The 20,265-nt window shown below is 45.5% G+C and overlaps 1 protein-coding gene across 6 annotated transcripts in view; it reads right to left on the minus strand.

Annotated features, from left to right (window-relative positions):
• The window catches only part of Hlcs (holocarboxylase synthetase), a 189,277-nt gene that overhangs the window by 146,955 nt on the left and 22,057 nt on the right, over nucleotides 1-20,265 (minus strand). For 4 of the 6 annotated variants that reach the window (XM_058577279.1, XM_058577278.1, XM_046438828.2 and 1 more), the window contains exons 2-4: nucleotides 15,451-15,582; nucleotides 2,735-2,897; nucleotides 681-1,648 (exon numbers count right to left, since the gene is read on the minus strand). In XM_058577279.1, the coding sequence (XP_058433262.1) occupies nucleotides 681-1,648; nucleotides 2,735-2,786 (1,020 nt within the window). In that variant the 5' untranslated portion in view covers nucleotides 2,787-2,897; nucleotides 15,451-15,582. Of the gene's footprint in view, nucleotides 1-680; nucleotides 1,649-2,734; nucleotides 2,898-6,569; nucleotides 6,748-15,450; nucleotides 15,583-18,250; nucleotides 18,467-20,265 lie in introns of those variants that run through there. The other 2 variants (XM_046438826.2, XM_046438824.1) reach the window with 2 other exon arrangements.

Raw genomic sequence — 20,265 nt, forward strand, 5'->3', positions numbered from 1 at the left:
AGTTGCTGAGGCTGACTTTGAACTTGTGATCCTCCTGCCTCAGCTTCCTGAGCCTCTGGGCATGCGCCACCAGGCCCGGCTCCACATCCTCTTACTTGGAAGTTTTCCTCAACGCTTAGTTTTAAGAGTGACAGAAAGGAACTGTGGATTGGAGGATGTTTCTAACCCTAACTCCCTCCACGACTGACTGCAATATTTTAACGAGATGTCAGTCACTGATGTCTAGAATCACCACCCCTGAGTCTTCCAACTTCCCACATTAAATAAAGGCTCCTGATATTACCCAGAGTGTACTTGAAGGCAATGTGTTTTAGACTAACGTGTTTTAGAAAGACTGCAACCAGTAAAGATGGGGACAAGAAAGAACTTCCGGGCTAACGCTTGCTTAGCCAGCAGCCCTCCTGCCTCCTGCCTCCTTCACGACACGTGGCTCGTCGGGGTTTTCACAAAAGCCCTGGACCAAACTAAACTTCCCCTCACCATCAGAACAACTCTCAGCTGGAGTCAAAAGTGCCCAGTAGGCCAGGCAGGCTCAGCGGAGGAGCACTTGCCCAGCTCACGTGAGGCCCTGGCCTCTGTCCCCAGCACCACGGCACACGGCATTGAGACCTATACACATACAGCCTTCAAGAGCATTCTCCTCCCCAAAGACACCCAACAGCATCACACCAACTCAGTACCTGGCAAAGAATGGCTTCCCCTCCGCAAGTTCCAAAAGGCACTTGCATGATCATCCTGTCCTTGTCCTCATTGTCCAGGTGGCCCTGGAGCTTTCCAGGGCTGAGCTGCTTCCCGGGGCCCTCCTCATAAACACAGCCACTGCTCAGAACGCTGAGCTTCACCTCGCTCTGGTCAGCCTTGGAGAAAACCAGGCTCTGGACTGTCTTCTGCAGCACACCCTTGCTTGTCACCTGCAAGCCATCAAACGTGAAGGATGAAGACAGGCCCAGTACCTTCCCTCCCTGAGAAAGATAGGCTAGGAACTTCTGGTACAGGTCTTCAGGGATGGGCTCCCTGGTGGCAATGACCAACAACAGACAGTTGTCTGGCCATGGGTCCCTGAGCACACTTTCCTCCTGCAGGTGGTACAGAACATAGCTGTCAGCGTCCACACAGTCAGCCAGGATGGCCCGCACCTGCTGAAGCCGCCCGAGGGCCTCCTGGGAGTCGGGGCCTACGTACAGAAGGATGTTGGGTGCCTTTCCCGTGATGTTGACTCTCCTCCCTTCTTCTTTAGGGCAGATCTCATCGGCAACACCCTCCAAACTGCTGCCATGATCATAGGGAAGGTCTGGAATGTTCTCTGCAGATGCAAACTTGACCGACTCAATGGTGCTATTCTCAAGCTCTAAGCATTCGTGGCAACTAGACAGGTGGAGGTGAAAATGCTCCAGAGGGCCCGCTCCCTGCTCACTGTCCCCAGGAGGCTCACTCCCAGAGGCACTGCCCCTCCTCGGCTTGGAAGAACCTTCTGGAAGAGAAGAACCTTCTGGAAGAGCCTTTGGGTCATCCTTGCCAGGGTGCTCCATAAAGTCCCGTGCAGGCTTGGTCTCCAGGGAGGGTTCAGGGTTTGGCTGTAGGACTTGGGCTTGCTTGTGTACAGCCTGATCCTTGAGTTCCTTCAGAGCAGAGTCTTGCAAGTGCACGGCTGGCATACAGGAAAAATCACAGAGGGCTCATCAGCACTTATTTGTCATGCAGCTGGCAAAAGAACCTCACCAGCTCTCCACATTCTGCCACCTATATTCCGGCAGAGCCACCAGCAAGCTCCCACTCACATCCCCACCTCAACTCTGGGCATCCCTGGGAGCCACACAATCGCTGCCACCAGCTGGAAGGGTGCTCCTGAAGACCCCCAGTGAAATTCCTGACTTCCACATCCTTACTACTCAAATCAGAACCCAGATCATCTTCTTGACTGGTGAATAAGGTGAGATTAAGAGAGGAGATTTTGCCTATTAGAGATTCAACTAGGCTAGGCTGTTATTCTCCTACATGACACTGAAACTGAGGAATAAAAAGGACACATTCACGAACCCTACCCAAGCATGCCCCAGGAGGAATCATGCACAGGACACTTCAGAGGATCTGGGAAAAGGTCTATCCAGTGCAACATAAGCTTACAATAACTAATCCAAAAAACAGGTATTTAGCGCTTTCTGCACATGGGACACGATATTAGGCACGTGTGCATGGTAAATCAGATTCCCAGAGCCAATAAGTGGCACTTACTTGCCCCTGAAACAAATGAAAGCGTCACAGACAGCAAGCCCACACACAAGCCTAAGGAAAGCAGGTCATGTGCTTCCTGAAAAAAGACCTGTCCAAAACTGTGAAATGCATATTTAAGTAAAAAGCCATTAGATTTAGAACTTCATGGTACAACTGGCTATTAATCTCTTTCAGTCAGAACTATAGGCGAGAACCATTATATTGTGTTATGTTATGTAAAATAAACACTATAAGTCATCCAATATGGATGCTATGTCACAGATATTACAATTATGAAAAGCCCTGGTTTTTAATTAAACACTAAAGATACATCCCCCGACCCCAAAAAACCTCAACACCTGTGTGAATCATATACTTTCCTCGTTAAATCAAATCAGTTTTCTGAATCAAACTAAAACCAAGCACTGCCCGAAGTTACACCAACAGCAGCACTCCAGAGTCCATATGCTGACAACCTAGGACGTTCCGCCACAGGATGGAAACATTTCCTAAAGTTACGTACAGACGATCTTTTGGGGCACCAGTCCATTATCCATCTGGAGTCTGTCTTCCATGAATGCCACTCCCAGCTTGCTGAAGTTGTCCACACTTGCTTCAGCAATTAGCTGGTAGGGATCCCCAGGTCTGCAGGCTAACGGCAAGCAGCAGTCAGACCACTTCACGATCTGGGAGGAAGCAGGTGAGAGGGGAGGATGGAAAAGAGAAGTTGAGCTTTTTCATTTCTAAAATGGCCAGACACCACATTCTTCCCTTTAGGCTCCTCACCACTAAATTACAGTCAGGTTTAGCAAATTACTGGACATTGCATTTTCTTAACATCAACGTTTTGCAAATATTCTCATTTCTACCAGACAACAGAGCTTACAAAACATGAATATAGCTTTCTCCTTTAAAAGTAACTGAGGTCTCAGCTGCTTTCAGGAACTGAAGGGGAAGGACCATTCCCCAGAATATGAAAAAACTGTCCTTTAGTGACTGGGTATAGGTGATAACAGCCAGTCCACAGCACCCAGCGGTTTAACATGCAACCTGTCGACCGGCTCTTCTCCAAGTGTGGCCCAAGGCCAAGTGCAATAGACCTACCTGGGAACATGCCAGAACCTCCAGTTCCTGACCAAGGCTCCCTACCTACTACTTTAGACTCCGGAGTTGACACTCAAGAATCAGGATTGTTCAAAAGGCCGCTCCATGATTCCTGCAGCATATACACATGGGAATGACCATCAGGCCCTCCACAGACAGTTCACATTCCCAACACAAGTGTTTCCAAAAGAATCTGGCACTGGGCCATGGAATACCTACAATCTCTCTGAGGGTTTCCAGTGAAGAGGGCGCCTGTTGGAGGGAGGGGCCGGCCCTGAGTCAAACCCCGCCCACCTGCCCCAAGACAAGCCTCAGCACTTCCCAGCTCCCTCCTTTGTAAAACAACCTCAATACCTACCATCTCATAGGCTTCTAGTGTTCCTGAGATTAACCAGCACACACAAGGCCTCCAAGCTTGGGGCTGAGGGAAGTGCTCAATCAATGAACGCTGCTTCTGTTAGTGAGCACCTGGCTCCAAAGGCACTAGTGAGCATCCTAGTTTCCTTCTAAGATGCCATGAATGATCCCCTACTCTCCAAAATCGTCTTGTCAGGGATATACGTCCCCAAATTCATAACCAGAGACAGATCATTGTGAGTTCCATTTTTTAAGGTGGGTGGGCTATGATTTTAGAACTTCTAATGAAAACTAGGAAAAAATGCTGGATTAAATGAATAAAATATCACCTTAAAAGTACTGAAGGACTGTCCAGATAATGCCAGACCAAGTGCTAGGATAAATTCCAACCTCCAGAAATGAGAGGGACTCCCACAAGTCAATCCCCGTCTGCCCTGAGAGGACCTACTACCCAGGAAACTTGGGCTCCAAAAGTCGAGGCCCAGCTGGCTTGAGGAAAGATGCAGAGAGCAACAGAACAGAACTGAGAGCACAGAAATAAAATCACCTACGTGTGAAAGCTGATTTTAGACAAGGGCACCAAGATGATTCAGTGGGAAAATAAGTCTTTTCAAGCTTCTGGTACAAACGCTGCTGGTACAACAGGGTATCCACTTGCAGAGGAATGAAGATGGGCCTACCTACACCAGGGATGGAAAACTATCAAACCAGATCAAAGACCTCAATTTAGGAGCTAAAACTACAAAATTCTCAGGAAAAAACAGGCGGGAATTGTCAGAACCTTTGACAGACAATGGTTTCTTCGATATGATCCCCAAAGTCCAAGCAACAAAATAAAACAATAAAATGAACTTCAATCATTTTTGTCCTTCAAAGGACATTATCAAAAAAGTGAAAAACATAGAAAAATAGGAAAAAATATTTGTGAGTTGCCTAAGAATTCCTACAACCCAACAATAAAGAGACAATCTAATTTTAAAATGGCAAAGGACTTGAACTGACATTTCTCCAAAGAAAGCACACAAATGCCAATAAGCACATGAAAAGATGCTCCAGTGTCATTAAGGAAAGGCAAACCAAAATCACAATGAGATACCACCTTCAAACCACCAGTGTGACTATAAGAAAAAACACATAAACCGTAACAAGTGCCGAGGATGAGGAGAAGCGGGAACTCTGACCCACTGCTAGTGGAAATGTCAAGTAGTGCAGCACTTGGGAAGGGTGTGAGTTCCTGAAAAGGTTAAATGCAGAGTGACTACAAGATCCAGCAATTCCACCCCCCAAGTGTATATCTAAGAGATTAAAAAACATGCCCACACAAAAACACCTGTGCATAGATGTTCCCAGCTGCATTATCTCTAATAGCAAAAGCAGAAGCAATCCAAAGGTCCTTCCACAGGTGAAGAGATAAACCAAATGCACAAAGCATGCTATGGAGTATCAGGCAGCCATGGAAAGAATGAAGCCTCACACCTCTACAGCACAAAGGCACCTGGAGTATACCACTCCAAGAAGCCCGTAACTAGAGGTCACATAGGAGTCTGCTTACACAGAACATTTAAACAGGCAAATCTATAGTTAGAAAGCAGGTGAGTGGTTGCAGGGGCAGGGACTGACTGCTGATGGGCACATGAATTTTTTTTTTTTTTTGGGGGGGGGGTTGTAATGAAAATGTTCTGGAATTAGATATTGGTGATGGTTGCACAACCTTGTGAGTATACCCAAAACTACTGAACTAAATGAACTGTATGTATCCTTTAGAAGGGAGGACTTCACAGTGTATAAATTATATCTAAAGAGAAGAGTCAAGGCAGTGCACTTGTTTCCACACCCAGACTTGAATCCTGGCTCCTCTGGTTAATGGTCAGGTGGCCTGAGCAAGTCACTCAACTCCTCTGAGCTTCGACCGCCTGTCTGTGCGATGGAGGTGAAAAGAACTGACCTGGGAAGGTTACTGGGAGAACCAAATAGAATAAACCATCCGGTGAGATGCCTGGTTCAAAAGGAGGTTCTCTTATTCCAAAACATGAAGTCCTCAGAGCAAGTCTGTCAGTGGACAAAAGCTGGTTCTTGGGAGAAGGAGTGGAAAAAATCTTAGCTACTGCAGTGGTTCAGGGCACCACCAAAGCTCAACCCTGCCCCACAAACTCTTGTTCCTTGGTCTTTTGTCTCTCTCTTTAGAAGTGAAATTTAATTTTTCTCCTTAGAGGAAGGTTGGGAAACACTGGCTTAGGATAAGAAATAATAAATGTAGGCCCTTATGTGCAACCTAATAATGGTCTAAATTACTTGGAGAAAGAAACCCAGGATTTTCTTTCAGCTGTATTCATATCCTCCCTATATTCATATCCTCCCTGTATTCATATCCCCCCCTCTCCTGCCACCTCCTGACCCAGAGCCAGTGCAGCTGGTAGGATTGGGGAGCGGGGCCAGCCTGACCACCAGCCTTTGGGCAGAATCTACATTTTCAAAACTGACATTAGATGCAGGGTGAGAGTTGGAGTTTGCTACTTGGAAAAAAGTCTGCGTTGATCTCCAGCTATGGGAGTAGGGAAAGGACTTGGATTGAGGAGGAAGGGAAGATAAGCTGTCGCCTGGCCAGGGCAGGCTTTTCAGAGGAGGCTGAGTGGGGAATATGCGAGGGGGGAGCTCTTGTAGCCACAGCTACGGAGAGGGAGCACGGGAGCGTGAGCCAACAGGAAGCCAGCCAGATTCAGTGATTCAAACACTGAGTCAGCACCCTGCTCTGGCAGGAGCCAAGGATTAAATTCTCACACACCTCAGAAGGAGGAGAGGTGCTGGAGACAAACAAAGGAAGGAAGGGCAGAAAGAGGCCAAAGAGCAACATCCACACATCCCTGATCAAGTTTCTCAGCCTGCAATTGTGACCTCACCTAAGTGCGCTTCCTGTCTCTAGGAACGCAATCCCTGAGCCACAGACCATGCGAACTCCTTCAGGTAGCGCTGCGTGCTCTGATCAAAGTGAAGCCGCACTGTCACTGATACTTCGTCCAGGGGTGGGGGGATCTGCTTTCCAGCGGTTAAAAGCAAACAGGACACTTCAAATTTGCTCTATGAGACAGAGACAAAGGGGTAGAGAAAGAAAGAAGTCGTCAAGCAGAAGCTTACTCCCAAAGATCAAAGCTAAGGAAGCCCTGGCTGCCCCTAAACCAAGGGATTTCCTCTTACAAGCAGCATGCAGAAATCTGTTCCATGACCAGAGCTCTGGACTTGACATTACAACGTATGACTGCACACGTGAGCACCTGCTCCACTCAACTCAAAACTCCTGTCCAAGATGCCCAGGAAGACAGAGGTTAAATCAGCAGGTGTGACCCTTCCCAGCTGCAGTTGGCAAGCTGAAGTCCAGCTGCTGCAGGAACAGAAAACTCAACAACTCATTGCACTGCTCAGAGCCAGATAAGGGATGCTGCTAACTTCTCTGTTATTTCTCCACTTAAGAATCATTTTAATGCATGTTATTTGGCCAAAAGTTCTAGTGATTGATTAGAGGAAAGGAGGGCAGGACAGAGGGAGGTGAAGGACTTGAAGTCATGACACCAAGGAGGAGGCTGTCTCGGGCTCTCAGGTTTGGCAAAGGGATAAGAGTGCTACCAAAATTCATTTCCAGTTTCATTGAGTTAAAAAAAAAAAAAAAAACAAAAAAACCACCCTATGGAGCTTTTAAGAAAAAGGTACTAGAAAATCAAGTACCAGCAAAAGGGTTATCACACTCCACAGCAAGCAAGAGCTGAAACGATGAACTGACCCAGGGAGAATGTGAAAGTGGAACTTCAAGGCCAGGACTGACTAGGCACTCAAGGGAAAAGGCTGGTCTGGCTCTTCTGATTTTCTCAAGAACTGAGAATTGATACGAAAATCATAGAAATACCCTTCTGGTCACACACCTTTCGGTATTGTGTTCTCTGGTCCTACAGGCACTAGAGGCCCACCATCCAGGTGTGCTGTGTTAGCATTCAGTGAAGCTCTCCCCCCTTCACATCCCCATCCCACTGGCGTGAGCTGAGGAAGATCCAAGTTTTAAGAGAGATCCCAAGTGGTCTGGTTATCTGTTGCTGGGTAACAAACCAGCCCAAAATTTAGTGGCTTAAAATGAATCATTTATATTGCTCATGAGTCTCAACTGGGACAGGATCAGGCAGGGACAGCTCAACCCTGCTCCACGTGGCATCAGATAGGGTGGCTCAACTGGGTACAAATGATCAACTCCAGGATGGCTCCTGCAGAGCTGGCCAGTCGGGGCCTCCTGTCAGGTGAAGCTCAGCCAGTGCTGTCCTCTGAGGGCCTCGGTTCTTCTGGATATGGGTCTAGCCACAGGGCAGCTTGAGCTTCCTCATGGCATGGGAGCTGGGTTCCATGACAGACTATTCTAAGAACCCAGGGAGAAGCTGAAGATTCTTAATGATCTAGCCTGGAAAGTCCCAGAATATCACTTCTGCCATATCTCATGGGACAAAGGAAACTGAAGTCAGTCCAGATTTGGTGAAGGGGGATACGGAAGGAAAGGATTGGCAGCCATCTTCCATCTACTACACCAAGTTTTTGCCAGCTCTCAGTATTTGCCTCTGTGTGAGAATGGCATGTCCCTAAACGACATGCTTCCTCAGCCTGGGTCCCTGCACGAGAAAGACTCATAGCAGAGCCTACAGCAAAGTCACCTCTGGAAACACCCAGCAGTGAACCTGCCGAGCCTGGGTGTAACATGACTGAGAAACGAGGGCTTATGTCAGGAGAGACTGGGATCCTAAGGCTATGGGTTATGTCAGCAAAGCTGACCAATACAACGTGCAAACTGCATTCCCTACAACGACCACTCTAGCGGTCCTTCCTGCTGCACTTCCAGTCTCGACAAAAGACCCACCATCCACCCACAAGCCATCATGTCCTCAACAGCTGGTGCATCTCTCTCCATCTCACCAGTCCCTCTTCCGGGTCATTATGTTTCCCATGGGGACAACTGTTGTAGGTTTGCTCCATTCTCTAACCTGCCTGAATTGTGATCCTTCTAAAGTACAAATATGATCATTATGCTTTTTAAAAAATGGTTTTAGCCTACTGAACCTAGGATAGGACCCAAATTCCTAATTAATACATATAAGACCTTTTTGATATGTAAATTATGTGTATTCACCCTATCATTTAAGAACATTCAATTCTGCCACAGAAAACAAGTAAAGCAAATAGCATGAATGAAACTTATAGCATCCATTAGGACATTGTCAGAAACTTGCATGACCTGCTAAAGACACACAAAATCAGTGGAATGTATGTGTGTTGGACATGGATAAAAAGGACAGGACAAAAGGGAGTATTACTTGTAGGCATGGAAGGACCAGGTGTAATTCTGAAATATTAGGAAGACACAAATTGTGCCACTTCCAAATTGGCCTTCACGTCATTCTTATGTGGGCCAACCATCTCGGCCCATGCACATTCTGCCTGAAAACACAGAAAAAATGGCTGGGGTTGTAGCTCAGTGGTAGAACACTTGCCTTGCCTCACATGGTTTAAATCCTCAGCATCACATAAAAATAAATAAATAAAATAAAGGTATTGTGTCTATCTACAACTAAAAATATATATTTTAAAAAAAAACATAAAAAACACAGCTTCTTAGCAGATCACTGGTAAGCCACAGCTACTACAGGCACACATGCCCAAGACTCTACAGATGTCACCTACAGACACTGTCCATCTGCTGAGCCCCTTCTTTAACATAACCTCTGGTCCTGGTGACAACACCGTTGGCAAGAAATGCTGACGCAGCAGGAGGGCAGCAGGACCCGTGAAGATCCCCCAGCCCAGGCTTCAAGTGTGTGTTCCTTCCATCCCAGAGGCATCCAATGCAAAGTGTTAACTGACCCAAGATCTCTCCTGTTTCTTTTCTTTTTTTAAAATTTTTTAGTTGTAAATGAACACAACACCTTTATTTTATTTACATATATTTATGCAGTGCTGAGTATGGAACCCAGTGCCTCACACATGCTAGGCAAGAACTCTACCACTGAGCTACAGCCCTAGCCCTCTCTGTTTCTTGCTGCATGTTTTGAATTTTCTTAGTAAACCATGGTTGGAGCATCTGAACTTAGTCTGCAGCCTCTCTTATTCGGTGGTGGCTGGGAGAGCCTACCTGGCCCTGTCCTTGGAAGCTATCAGTGCATCAAGGTACTTTCCCACAAAACACTCCGGCCCCACCTTTTGCCCCTGGCCTCCCCTTGGGCCACTCCCAGTCTCAGATCAACAGATTCCAATCCTACTGAGCCCAGGTGCTGCTCCATCTAGAAAGCCCTTTCCTTCTTCACCTACAGCTGACTTCCCCCTGAAACTCAGCTATCACTTCCCCCTGGGAAGTCCTTCCTGACCTCCCCTCATCAAAATAGCCCCCAGCCACTCCCTGTGTCTGCCTTCCACAGCTCCAAGCATTTGTCCCTTTGCTTGGCTCTCTGCCCTCCCACACCAGGAGTTCCTTAAGGACAGGGACATCATCTCTGAACGCATCTATGTCATCTCTATATGACATAGACCTCCAGCCCAGGCACACCATCTGATATATAGGAGGTATTCAATAAATTGTGAACTAATGGATGAGGCCTCGGCTGGACACATGACCCAAGGGAATATGTTGCAACAAAAGTTGTGTGTAAGTGGGCTGGGGTCATGGCTCAATGGTAGAGTGCTCGCCTAGCATGCATGAGGCACTGGGTTCAATACTCTAGCAGTCAGAGAAATGCAAATCAAAACCACCCTAAGATACCATCTCACTCCAGTAAGATTGGCAGCCATTATGAAGTCAAACAACAACAAGTGCTGGAGAGGATGTGGGGAAAAGGGTACTCTTGTACATTGCTGGTGGGACTGCAAACTGGTGCGGCCAATCTGGAAAGCAGTATGGAGATTCCTGGGAAAGCTGGGAATGGAACCACCATTTGACCCAGCTATTGCCCTTCTTGGACTTTTCCCTGAAGACCTTAAAAGAGCGTACTACAGGGATACTGCTACATCGATGTTCATAGCAGCACAATTCACAATTGCTAGACTGTGGAACCAACCCAGATGCCCTTCAATAGATGAATGGATAAAAAAAATGTGGCATTTATACACCATGGAGTATTACGCAGCACTAAAAAAATGACAAAATCATAGAATTTGCAGGGAAATGGATGGCACTAGAGCAGATTATGCTTAGTGAAGCTAGCCAATCCCTAAAAAACAAATACCAAATGTCTTCTTTGATATAATGAGAGCAACTAAGAACAGAGCAGGGAGGAAGAGCAGGAAGAAAAGATTAACATTAAACAGATACATGAGGTGGGATGGAAAGGGAGAGAAAAGGGAAATTGCATGGTAATGGAGGGAGACCCTCATTGTTATACAAAATTACATATAAGAGGTTGTGAGGGGAATGGGAAAATAAACAAGGAGAGATATGAATTACAGTGGATGGGGTAGAGAGAGAAGATGGGAGGGGAGGGACGGGGGATGGTAGAGGATATGAAAGGTAGCAGAATACAACAGTTACTAATAGGGCATTATGTAAAAATGTGGATGTGTAACCGATGTGATTCTGCAATCTGTATTTGGGGTAAAATTGGGAGTTCATAACCAACTTGAATCTAATGTATGAAATATGATATGTCAAGAGCTTTATAATGTTTTGAACAACCAATAAAAAAAAATAAAAAAAATAAAAAATACTCAGCACCACATAAAAATAAAATGAAGATATTGTGTCCACCTAAAATTTTTAAAAAATATTAAAAATAAAAAGGTTTGTGTAAGTACTCTGTGTCATCAATTCTTACAAAAGGGGACTGCTAACATAATTGAGAATGGAGCTGAATCTGCCATCACCTTTGGTATTTATTATTGCACCTGGCAAAATAACTAGATTTGTTAATGAACAAATAAGTGAAAATATGAATATGTGAATGCTACATTTTTAAAGCTGAATTCTTTTGCTGGAGGTCTATTGAAGGACTGCAAATCAAAACCATTTGAGATATCCAGAATTTAAAAAGATATCATCATAAATGTGAGAGAAGTAAGATCCCATCAGATTCAAAAGCTTTTCTTAGTTATATTTCTTAGGTATATTCTTCCTATTTTCTATTTAATATCTTAGGACCCTGTGAAAGTCAAATGAGTTCAGAATTGTGTGAAATATACATGCATAGTTCCTAAGAGCCCCCCAAAAGGCAAAATCCCATCGAGCAATCAACCTGAATAGGAGCTGCAGGCTTGATGAGAAGACAGTGAGCTACGAGATCAACCCTTCTTCAAGTTATTAAGCCCAGCTTATAAAAGGAAGCTCCACACCACAGCCAGGGTTGTCAAAAGAAAGGCTGTAGGTGTCTCCAGCACCTTCGTGCAAGACCCACCAAACTCTCCAGCCATAAGTAAAACAAGTGAACTGGAAAGCGGCAGTCTGCCTCAGTGCACAGACGTCTTTCACCCCAGAAAGTTAAGAGTCAAGTAACCACCTCAGAAAGTAGGTGAAGGGAGATGATAACTGGGCAGAGATGCTAATTATGTCCCAATACCTAGTCTTCCCTTCTCCCTGCCTGCTGGTAACAGACCTGTGCGTGTCCCTGAGGGAATGCGTTTGCTATCCTCCCCTGCAGCTAAGTGCCCAAGGGCACCCTATGACTAAGTTCTAGGCAATCTGGTGGGAACAGAAGTGGCATGAGAAATTTCTGGATAACAATTTCAAAGAGGAAGTTGGTTGTCTTCCACTTTCTCTCTTCCTCTATTCTGCAGGCTACCACGTGGATGAAGGTGACACTGGTGGAGTAGCAGGAGAGGGCAGGAGCCAGCCTCCACTTCAAGAAGCTGTCTATCAATCACCAGGACAGCAGAGCAACAAGGCAAAGGAAACCCAGCCCTTGGATCAACACTCAGAGCAGAACCACTCCAAGAGAGAAATTAACTTCTAGTTTGCTTGAGCCACTGTAGTTTTGGATTTCTTTGTTATAGCACCTTAGCCTGAACCCCACATAATACGGTAACTTTGTTTCTTAAGATACTGCATGTCATTTTACCCCATAAGTAATTAAAAATTAAGAAATTAAAATATAGCAGTTAGGGGCTGGGGGGTGTAGCTCAATGGTACAGCATGTGCTCAGCATGCTCAAGGCCCTAGGTTCAATCCCCAGCACCAAAATCAAAAAAAAATAAATACATAAATAACAGCAGTTATATATATTTTTGTGTTAAGAAGAATCTGTCCATATTTGATATTATATGTAATTATAATATTTTGGAAATCCTAGCTTCGGTTTTAAATTAAAATCTAGTAAGATTGATAAGTAATATTAAAATATATTATTTTTCTAATATATTAAAATATATTAGAAAAACTTACCATATTTATACACTTAATAACACATAAGAGTTACGTAAGTGTTCAGAAAGGTGGTGTTTACTCATCCAGAAAACTTACATATCTAAAAAGAAGCTGAGGGAAGGAAAGGTGAAGCCAGGGGAGGGAGCAGGTGGGTGGACTCCATTCAGGACCCACACAGGTACATATTCCAGCTTCTATATTAAGGGATGGGTTCAAGGGAATTTATATTACTTCAAATTCATGAGCGGATGAGGACCACGCATAAACCAAGTAGGAGGTCACATTCTTCACAGGATTATAATCAAGCAAATTCTCTGCAGTAGAGTTTAAAAATACTTCAAAACACTTGGGTCTGTAAGGAGAATAAATATTATTCAAAAATCCCTTTAAAAGTGATGACAAGGGCTGGGGCTGTAGCTCAGTGGTAGAGCGCCTGTCTTGCATGTGTGAGACACTGGGTTCGATCCTCAGCACCACACAAAAATAAATAAAGTCTTTTTTTTAAAGTGATGACAAAATTTTTGCTGAACTTATAAAAATGATAAGCTGGATTTAAAAGCTAAAAGGACAGGTTCTCATGAGACATGGACTAGCTGGGCTAGGTAGCACACACCTAGCCTGTAATCCCAGTAACTGGGGAGGCTAAGGCAGAAGGACCACAAGTTCAAAGCCAGTCTCAGCAATTTAGCAAAGCCCTAAGCAACCTAGTGAGATCCTATCCTGTCTCTAATAAAAAATTAAAAGGGCTGGGGATGTGGCTGTGGTTAAGCACTCCTGAATTCAATCCCTGGTACCAAAAAGAGAGAGAGAGCGAGAGAGAAACGTGGACTCTTCCAAAGTTTAAAAAAAAAAAAGTCAAATATCAGCAATTTAATTCAAATCTACCTAATTGATCATTTGTTATTTAAGTTGGAAATCATCCTCTAAAAAAGTTCATAGTCTTTTCTGCCCACCAAAAAAACACCTTATCTCACCAAAAAACTTTACTTCAACCACTGGTGTCTTTCTGCCTGATGCAGGAAAACAACTGTGGGTCCTGCTTGACTGTCTTTGGGTCAACAAAAGCTTCGCTACTCTCGAACCTCAATGCCCCACATCGCTTCAAAACCATCCGTTTGCTCCTCCAGCTACTAGAAGGACATGAACATTGGCTAAAACTTAGTCTACCCTGAGCAGCTGGTGGCTTTAGACACGTCTTTAAATCTTACAACTTCATTTTCTTATCTTTAAAATGACAACAATAATACTTTGCAGAGTTGTAAGCATTAGAGCTCATGTATGCAAAATACCTATCAGGGGCTCAATAAATGGCATCATTATTACCATAAGTATATGTAATGCTAAACAAGACTTTATGGATGGTCCAGAGAGAGCACACACTGGCCTGCTGTTGGGTCACCTGTCAAATCCTCCCAGTCTTCTGAGTCTCAGCTAGTCTCCTTCCCTCATTTACTATCTCCAGCTCATCTTTTGGTCAATCTTGAGTTCTAGTGAATTATTTCTTTTCTTACTCCCCATTCTCTTTCCTTTCCTCTCATCCTAATACAGTGTCTTAAGGACAATGTTCAGGACAAGAATCCAGCAACACAGCAGTCATCAGCAGAATGCCTGCTGGACAACCTGCCCATTGTAGCTCAGTGGTAGAGCGCCTGCCTTGCATGTGGGTGAAGGCAGAAAGACAAGACTGACTCATCAGAGACACAGGGGAAGCAGACCAGCACCCAGAGCTTCCGCAAGAGGGTCCCAGCTGGAAGTGTGTCTGGGACGGTGACTCTGGCCATCGAGAGGAAACCCAAAGAGAGGAAGACATCTTCACAGCGTAAAGAGAAGACACTGAAGATGACAGTGAACTCAGGAGCAACTGCAATGAAGGTGCAAAGCCGTGACCTCTGGGGAGTGACATCAGTGGAACTTGGAACTCAGTGAAAGTTAGGAGCAGGTAAGAGGAAGAGTATATTCGGATGTTAATTGGGGACTTTTTTTTTTTAAACAGAACATAAACAAGTTTGGACATGTGACTGAGTTTGACATATTTTCAGAATCCTCACGGTGGGATGTCTACAGATGTAACCCAGCCATTCAGGCTGTCTGCGGGAGTGAGAAGACGTAGGGAGAAACCAACTGGCCAGGAAGAGGGCACGGAGCAATGCTGTCCCAAATGAACACAATGTAAGCCACAAAAAAAGTCATACACATGGTTTGAAATTTTCTAATAGTCACATTAAAAAAATAAGAATAAAGAGGTGAAAGAAATTACACCAATACATTTGATACAATCCAAAATATCCAAAAAGATAGCAAGTCACCTACAAAAGCTAGGGAAGATCACTCATGAAAAAACAAACTTGGTTAGGATTAAGACACGTATAGAACTAAATGACACACAAGAAAAAAAAAAACATAGTACTCACTGTTTCAGAAGATGGTCTCTGTAAACTGTCACCTTGAACCCAAATGCTCTCTGTCACAAATGCTATGTGTTCTGCTTCAAGTATAAAGGGAGAGACAAGAAACAGGGCCCATTTGTTCAAGTCATCAATGGACTGCACAGAGGGAGAGAAACATAGAGGATTCAGTGTCACTTCAAACCACAACTGCCACTTATCTCAGCATGCCTGACATACCGCCCCTCTGCAATTCCAGGTAAGATCTACCTAAGGTTATCTGATGCTCTTCTGCAGACATTAACCCTGTGCTTCTTGTTTAAGCGTGACTGTTCAAACAGCCCCAAAGCCCTCTGAGACTCTTGACAGCTTTAAAGTCTCTGGATATTTGTTTTCACACAATTAATTCTGACCACCATTGCTTACAGATTAGCACATAGTTTTCCAAATCACATTTGAGGCACATTTAAGAATGAGGAGGTCTGGAAGAGCCTGCCTGGCTACTGCAGTCTTAAGACCTGGTCCTTCATTCCCACGGGCACCAGGCCTGTCAGCACAAGGCAGCTGTCCTTTGTGCTTGCATTACTCATACTGAAGTAAACTGTTCTTTCCCCTGAGACCTGGGAAGTGCATAATCGTTCTGAAACTCACAAAACAGTCAAACCCAGGGCGGAGGGTGTAGCTCAGTGGTACAGCACTTGCCTAAAAGGCATAAGGCCCTGAGTTTGAAGCCCAGCATTGCAAAAAATAAAATAAAACAAATACAGAGATAAGATAGGATATTTCTGGGAAAGACCCTTACCATATGCAAAAAAGCCATCAAACATATTTTAGAGAAAATGTAAATTCAAGAGTGATTTTAATTTAGCTTTTTTTTAAAAAAAAAATATCTTTTTAGTTGTAGATGGACACGATCTTTATTTATTTATTTTTATGTGATGCTAAGGTCCAAACCCAGTGCCTCATGCATGTAAGGCAAGTGCTCTACCACTGAGCTACATCCCCCGCCCTAATTTAGCTTTTTTAAAAGGAGATTATAGTCAAGATTGGTCAGCAGATCAGATATGGTCCCACTGGGCCCTCCTTATCAGTGGTTCTACATCCTGGACTCAAACCAAAAAAAAAAAAAAGAAAAATAATTAAATCTATACTAAACAAGAACAGACTTCTTTTGGTCATTATTAGCTAAACAATGCAGTTTAGGTAATAACAATAATATAGTAACAACCCCTTACACTATATTAGATATATCATATATATTGATCTGGGGGCTGAGGATGTGCTCAGGGGTAGAGTACTTGCCTAGCATGCATAAGGTCCTGGGTTCAATCCCCAATACCACCAAAAAATAAAAAAATAAATTAAAAGATTTGAATATAAGGAAGATTTTTTGCATAGTAGGCAAATACCACATCCCTTTATATAAGGGACTTGAGCATCTCTGGATTTTGGTGCCTTATTTTTGGTGGGCTAATGCCTTTTTAAATTAATTTGTTGTTCTTTAGGAAGCATTTAAACAAAAAAAAAACAAAAAAAAAAAACTTTTTAAAAGGTTTTTTTAGCCTACCAAAAACAAGACACATATGGGGGGGGGGGGACGAAAATCCAAGGCTTCTGGGGGAAGCCTTATCACCACCACCACCACCAGCCACAAAAAGGCTCCAATCCCCAACAGAGGAGCCATATCTCAGCAAAACTAACAGTGTAAAACGGATGCACAGCATGTTACAGAATCCCTGAAAGCATCAGATCACTACCGCCCAGGGCTCAAGGGGTAGGCAAGAGCAGAAAAATTAGTTGATTTAGTTAACCAAGGCCCAATAACATCATGAAAATGTTCCGAAGTAAAACTGCCTAAAAAATTAAAACATTTACATCTCAAATTTCGTGTATATTAAAAATTTTACTCTAAACTCTTAAGAATATATTTTAAATAAATTAAGTCTAGAAGCTGCTGCAGTAGTAAAATCCACTCTGTAATTATTCTTCATTTTATTTTTCTCAACCAGGTTTCCTAAGGTGGCTACTGGATGTAATGAACTTCCCCCCTTGGGTCCAGGTGGTACTTGGGTGGTACTCGTTGTGTACATTCCTAGGAAGAACTGAGAGAACCCGTTCAGTGTGTATACTATATTTTTTTAATCTAGGGTGTCCTTTATTTGCTACCGGTATTCCACACCTAAGCACAGGCACAACAGAATGTTCAACACTGAGACAAGATTTTGATTCTCTCATGGGTGTTGTGATTTTACCTACGTTTAAATAATTTTTTAAAATCTCATTTTAATGCTGAAAGTGAGCCAACTTTCCAGACGGAAGAGGAAAAAGCAAAAACTAAAAGCAAAACTCTTCTCAGCGTTAGTGAAAGCGGTATTGCGATGCCCACGGCAATCTGCTTAGTGGTGCACTGTGAAGTCCACTTCCCAAAACAGCTGCCTGGAAAGAACCACAGTCCCTTGTCTCAGCAAGGGCGCGTTTTTTACAGCGATTACACGGCAGGCCCACGCCACTGTAGGTGACTGGGCCGGCTGGACAGTGGCCACCGTCCCAAGTACGGGGCCCGGAAACAAAGACCGAGCGTCGGCCGAAGCGCTGAAGATGCAGAGCGGGCTGCCGAGAAGATGCAGAGCGCACGGGACACGTCCGGACCCCGGCAGGGACGAGCCTCCTGCCGCGCTCAGGTCCCCCAGAGGCCGCCCACCGCGGGACGGGCGTCCGCGCGCGGCGCTGCGGGGAGGCCGGGGTCCCGGGCCCGCGCGCCCCGCCCGCCAGGCTCGAGCGCTGCGACGGCGCTTCCGGCCCCGCCCCGCGCCCCCCGCCCGCCCACCTGGCTCTCGCCGACGCAGAAGACGCGGCCGCCGCGGCTCAGGCACACGCGCGCGCCTCCGGGCCGCGCCGCCGCGCCACAGAAGGTGAAGGAGCAGCGCGAGGCGCGGAGCCGCCGCACCGTGGTGCGCACGAGCGCGGCCGGCCGGCGCCCCCAGCGCGCCCACAGGTACAGGTAGCACAGCGTGATGAGCATGGCCGGCGCCCGCGGCCCGGGAGGCTCGCCCGCCGCGCTCCGCCCCGCCGGCCGGCCGGAAGAGGCGCGCCGCAGACAGGCTGCGCGGGCGGGGGAGCGCGGGCACCGCGAAGGGACACCGCGCGGGGCGAGCGAGGCCGCGGAGGCCTCTGGGGCGGGTACCTGAGTGCAGTGATGCAGGGAGAAGCCCCCACGTGGGAGGTGTGCAGGGTCGGGGAGGTCAGGACCGGGAGGGTGTCTGGGTAAAGAGACTGCAGCCGGAGGGGCCTGGGAATTGGGGAGGGCTGGCCAGCGCAGAAGGTGGGGTGGAAAGGAGGCTGCTCCAACGAGGTGGGATGACAGGCTTCTGGGAGGCTGAAGCTGCACCCGCGGAAGGGATCCAGGAGGTGGTGGAGGCCATACCGTGGGTGGAGGGACAACGCAATGGAAGGGCCAGGTAGAGGCCCTGGAGGTTGGAGTAATAGAAAAGGGAGGTGTTCTGGGGAGGGGGAGTGTGATAGCTCGGATGGTTGGGGGGTTGTTATATTCCCAGTGGATGCTGGACCTTATGAAGCAAAGGCCAGTCTCCCTTAGGGATGGCGATAGATAAGGAAGGCGCTCAACACATATTTCTCACAAATAGCCAAAATTTGCTAATCAGTACCATACCAGGAATCAAAAGAGCTAACACAACCTCCACCCAATCCAGCTAGGGAAATGAGTGAGGCAGTTTTTATTAGATGATGTTAATCCTTCATGCATGCAAAAAGGGATATAGGGAAGTTTACAAGAACTGACATAATGTAATAATTTTCTCTTTTTAAAATAAGAGCAGGGAACAGAAGTTGAAGACCAGTCAGCACCAAAAAGGCTGTACAAGGTGCTCTTGCCACATGTGGGTCACCAATGTGTGACCAGCAGAAAGAGGAAATATCAGTTATGATTCACAGTGTTCTTGTCCCACGAGGAATCATAATTATTACTATTACTGACAGGTTTCTCCTGTAGAACCTCACTTCCTCAAAGGCAGTCTGTCACCAGTATCCTGGACACTTTTGAAGTACAGCAAAGATCTTGAGTTGTTTGCTATCTTGGCCCTAAGAAGGTGGCATAATGCAGTGAAAACAATTAGGTCCACCCACTCCTAAATCTTTACTTAACTAAGGGTGGGTTTTTAAAGTACCCTGACCATTTGTCCATCTACTTTAACACAGCAGTGTAGAATACCCACTCTCAGAACCCCAGACTTCTGGTCACAGGATGTAGTAGTTCTCTCCATTGCACATAGCAATAATAGGTTTAAAAACAGAGTCTAGAAAGAAATAACTGGGCTTAAAAACAAAATAAGCATTGCTGTGGACCAGAAATAGAAGTCACAGTGATGAGCAGAGGACTGAAGTATATCCTGCACCTCCCTATGGGACATCACTGGAGAAGGAAATGAATGAGTCCCTCAAGGAGGGACTCAGCCCCTTCATGATAACTCAGGCTGTAGGTCAGAAATTAGTGATTAAAAGGGGTTTACCAGACTTATAAATCCTAAATGTTTCACTTTCAGAAGCTTCCTTAAAGTTTGCTGGATTACAGTGGGAAAGAGGCACCTCCTCACCCTCCTAGAGATGGATAGGTCATCTACTCCTCCTGAATGTCACCAACATCCCCAGTCTTTCCAAGTACTTTAAGGGTCTTGCAACCTCAGCTTCCCACAGACTTATGGAAGCTACCCAGCTCTACCTGCAGATGTTTCAAGATGTCATGGTCTCAGAACATGGGAAAATAACATTTTGGAGTCAATCCTATATATCAATTCCAGGTTATAAGGAATGGGGACCATCATGGTT

The sequence above is a fragment of the Marmota monax genome, unplaced genomic scaffold (genome assembly GCF_021218885.2).
Source record: "Marmota monax isolate L192 unplaced genomic scaffold, Marmota_monax_Labrador192_F-V1.1 WCK01_AAM20220418_F8-fsc00125, whole genome shotgun sequence".
NCBI lineage: Eukaryota > Metazoa > Chordata > Mammalia > Rodentia > Sciuridae > Marmota > Marmota monax.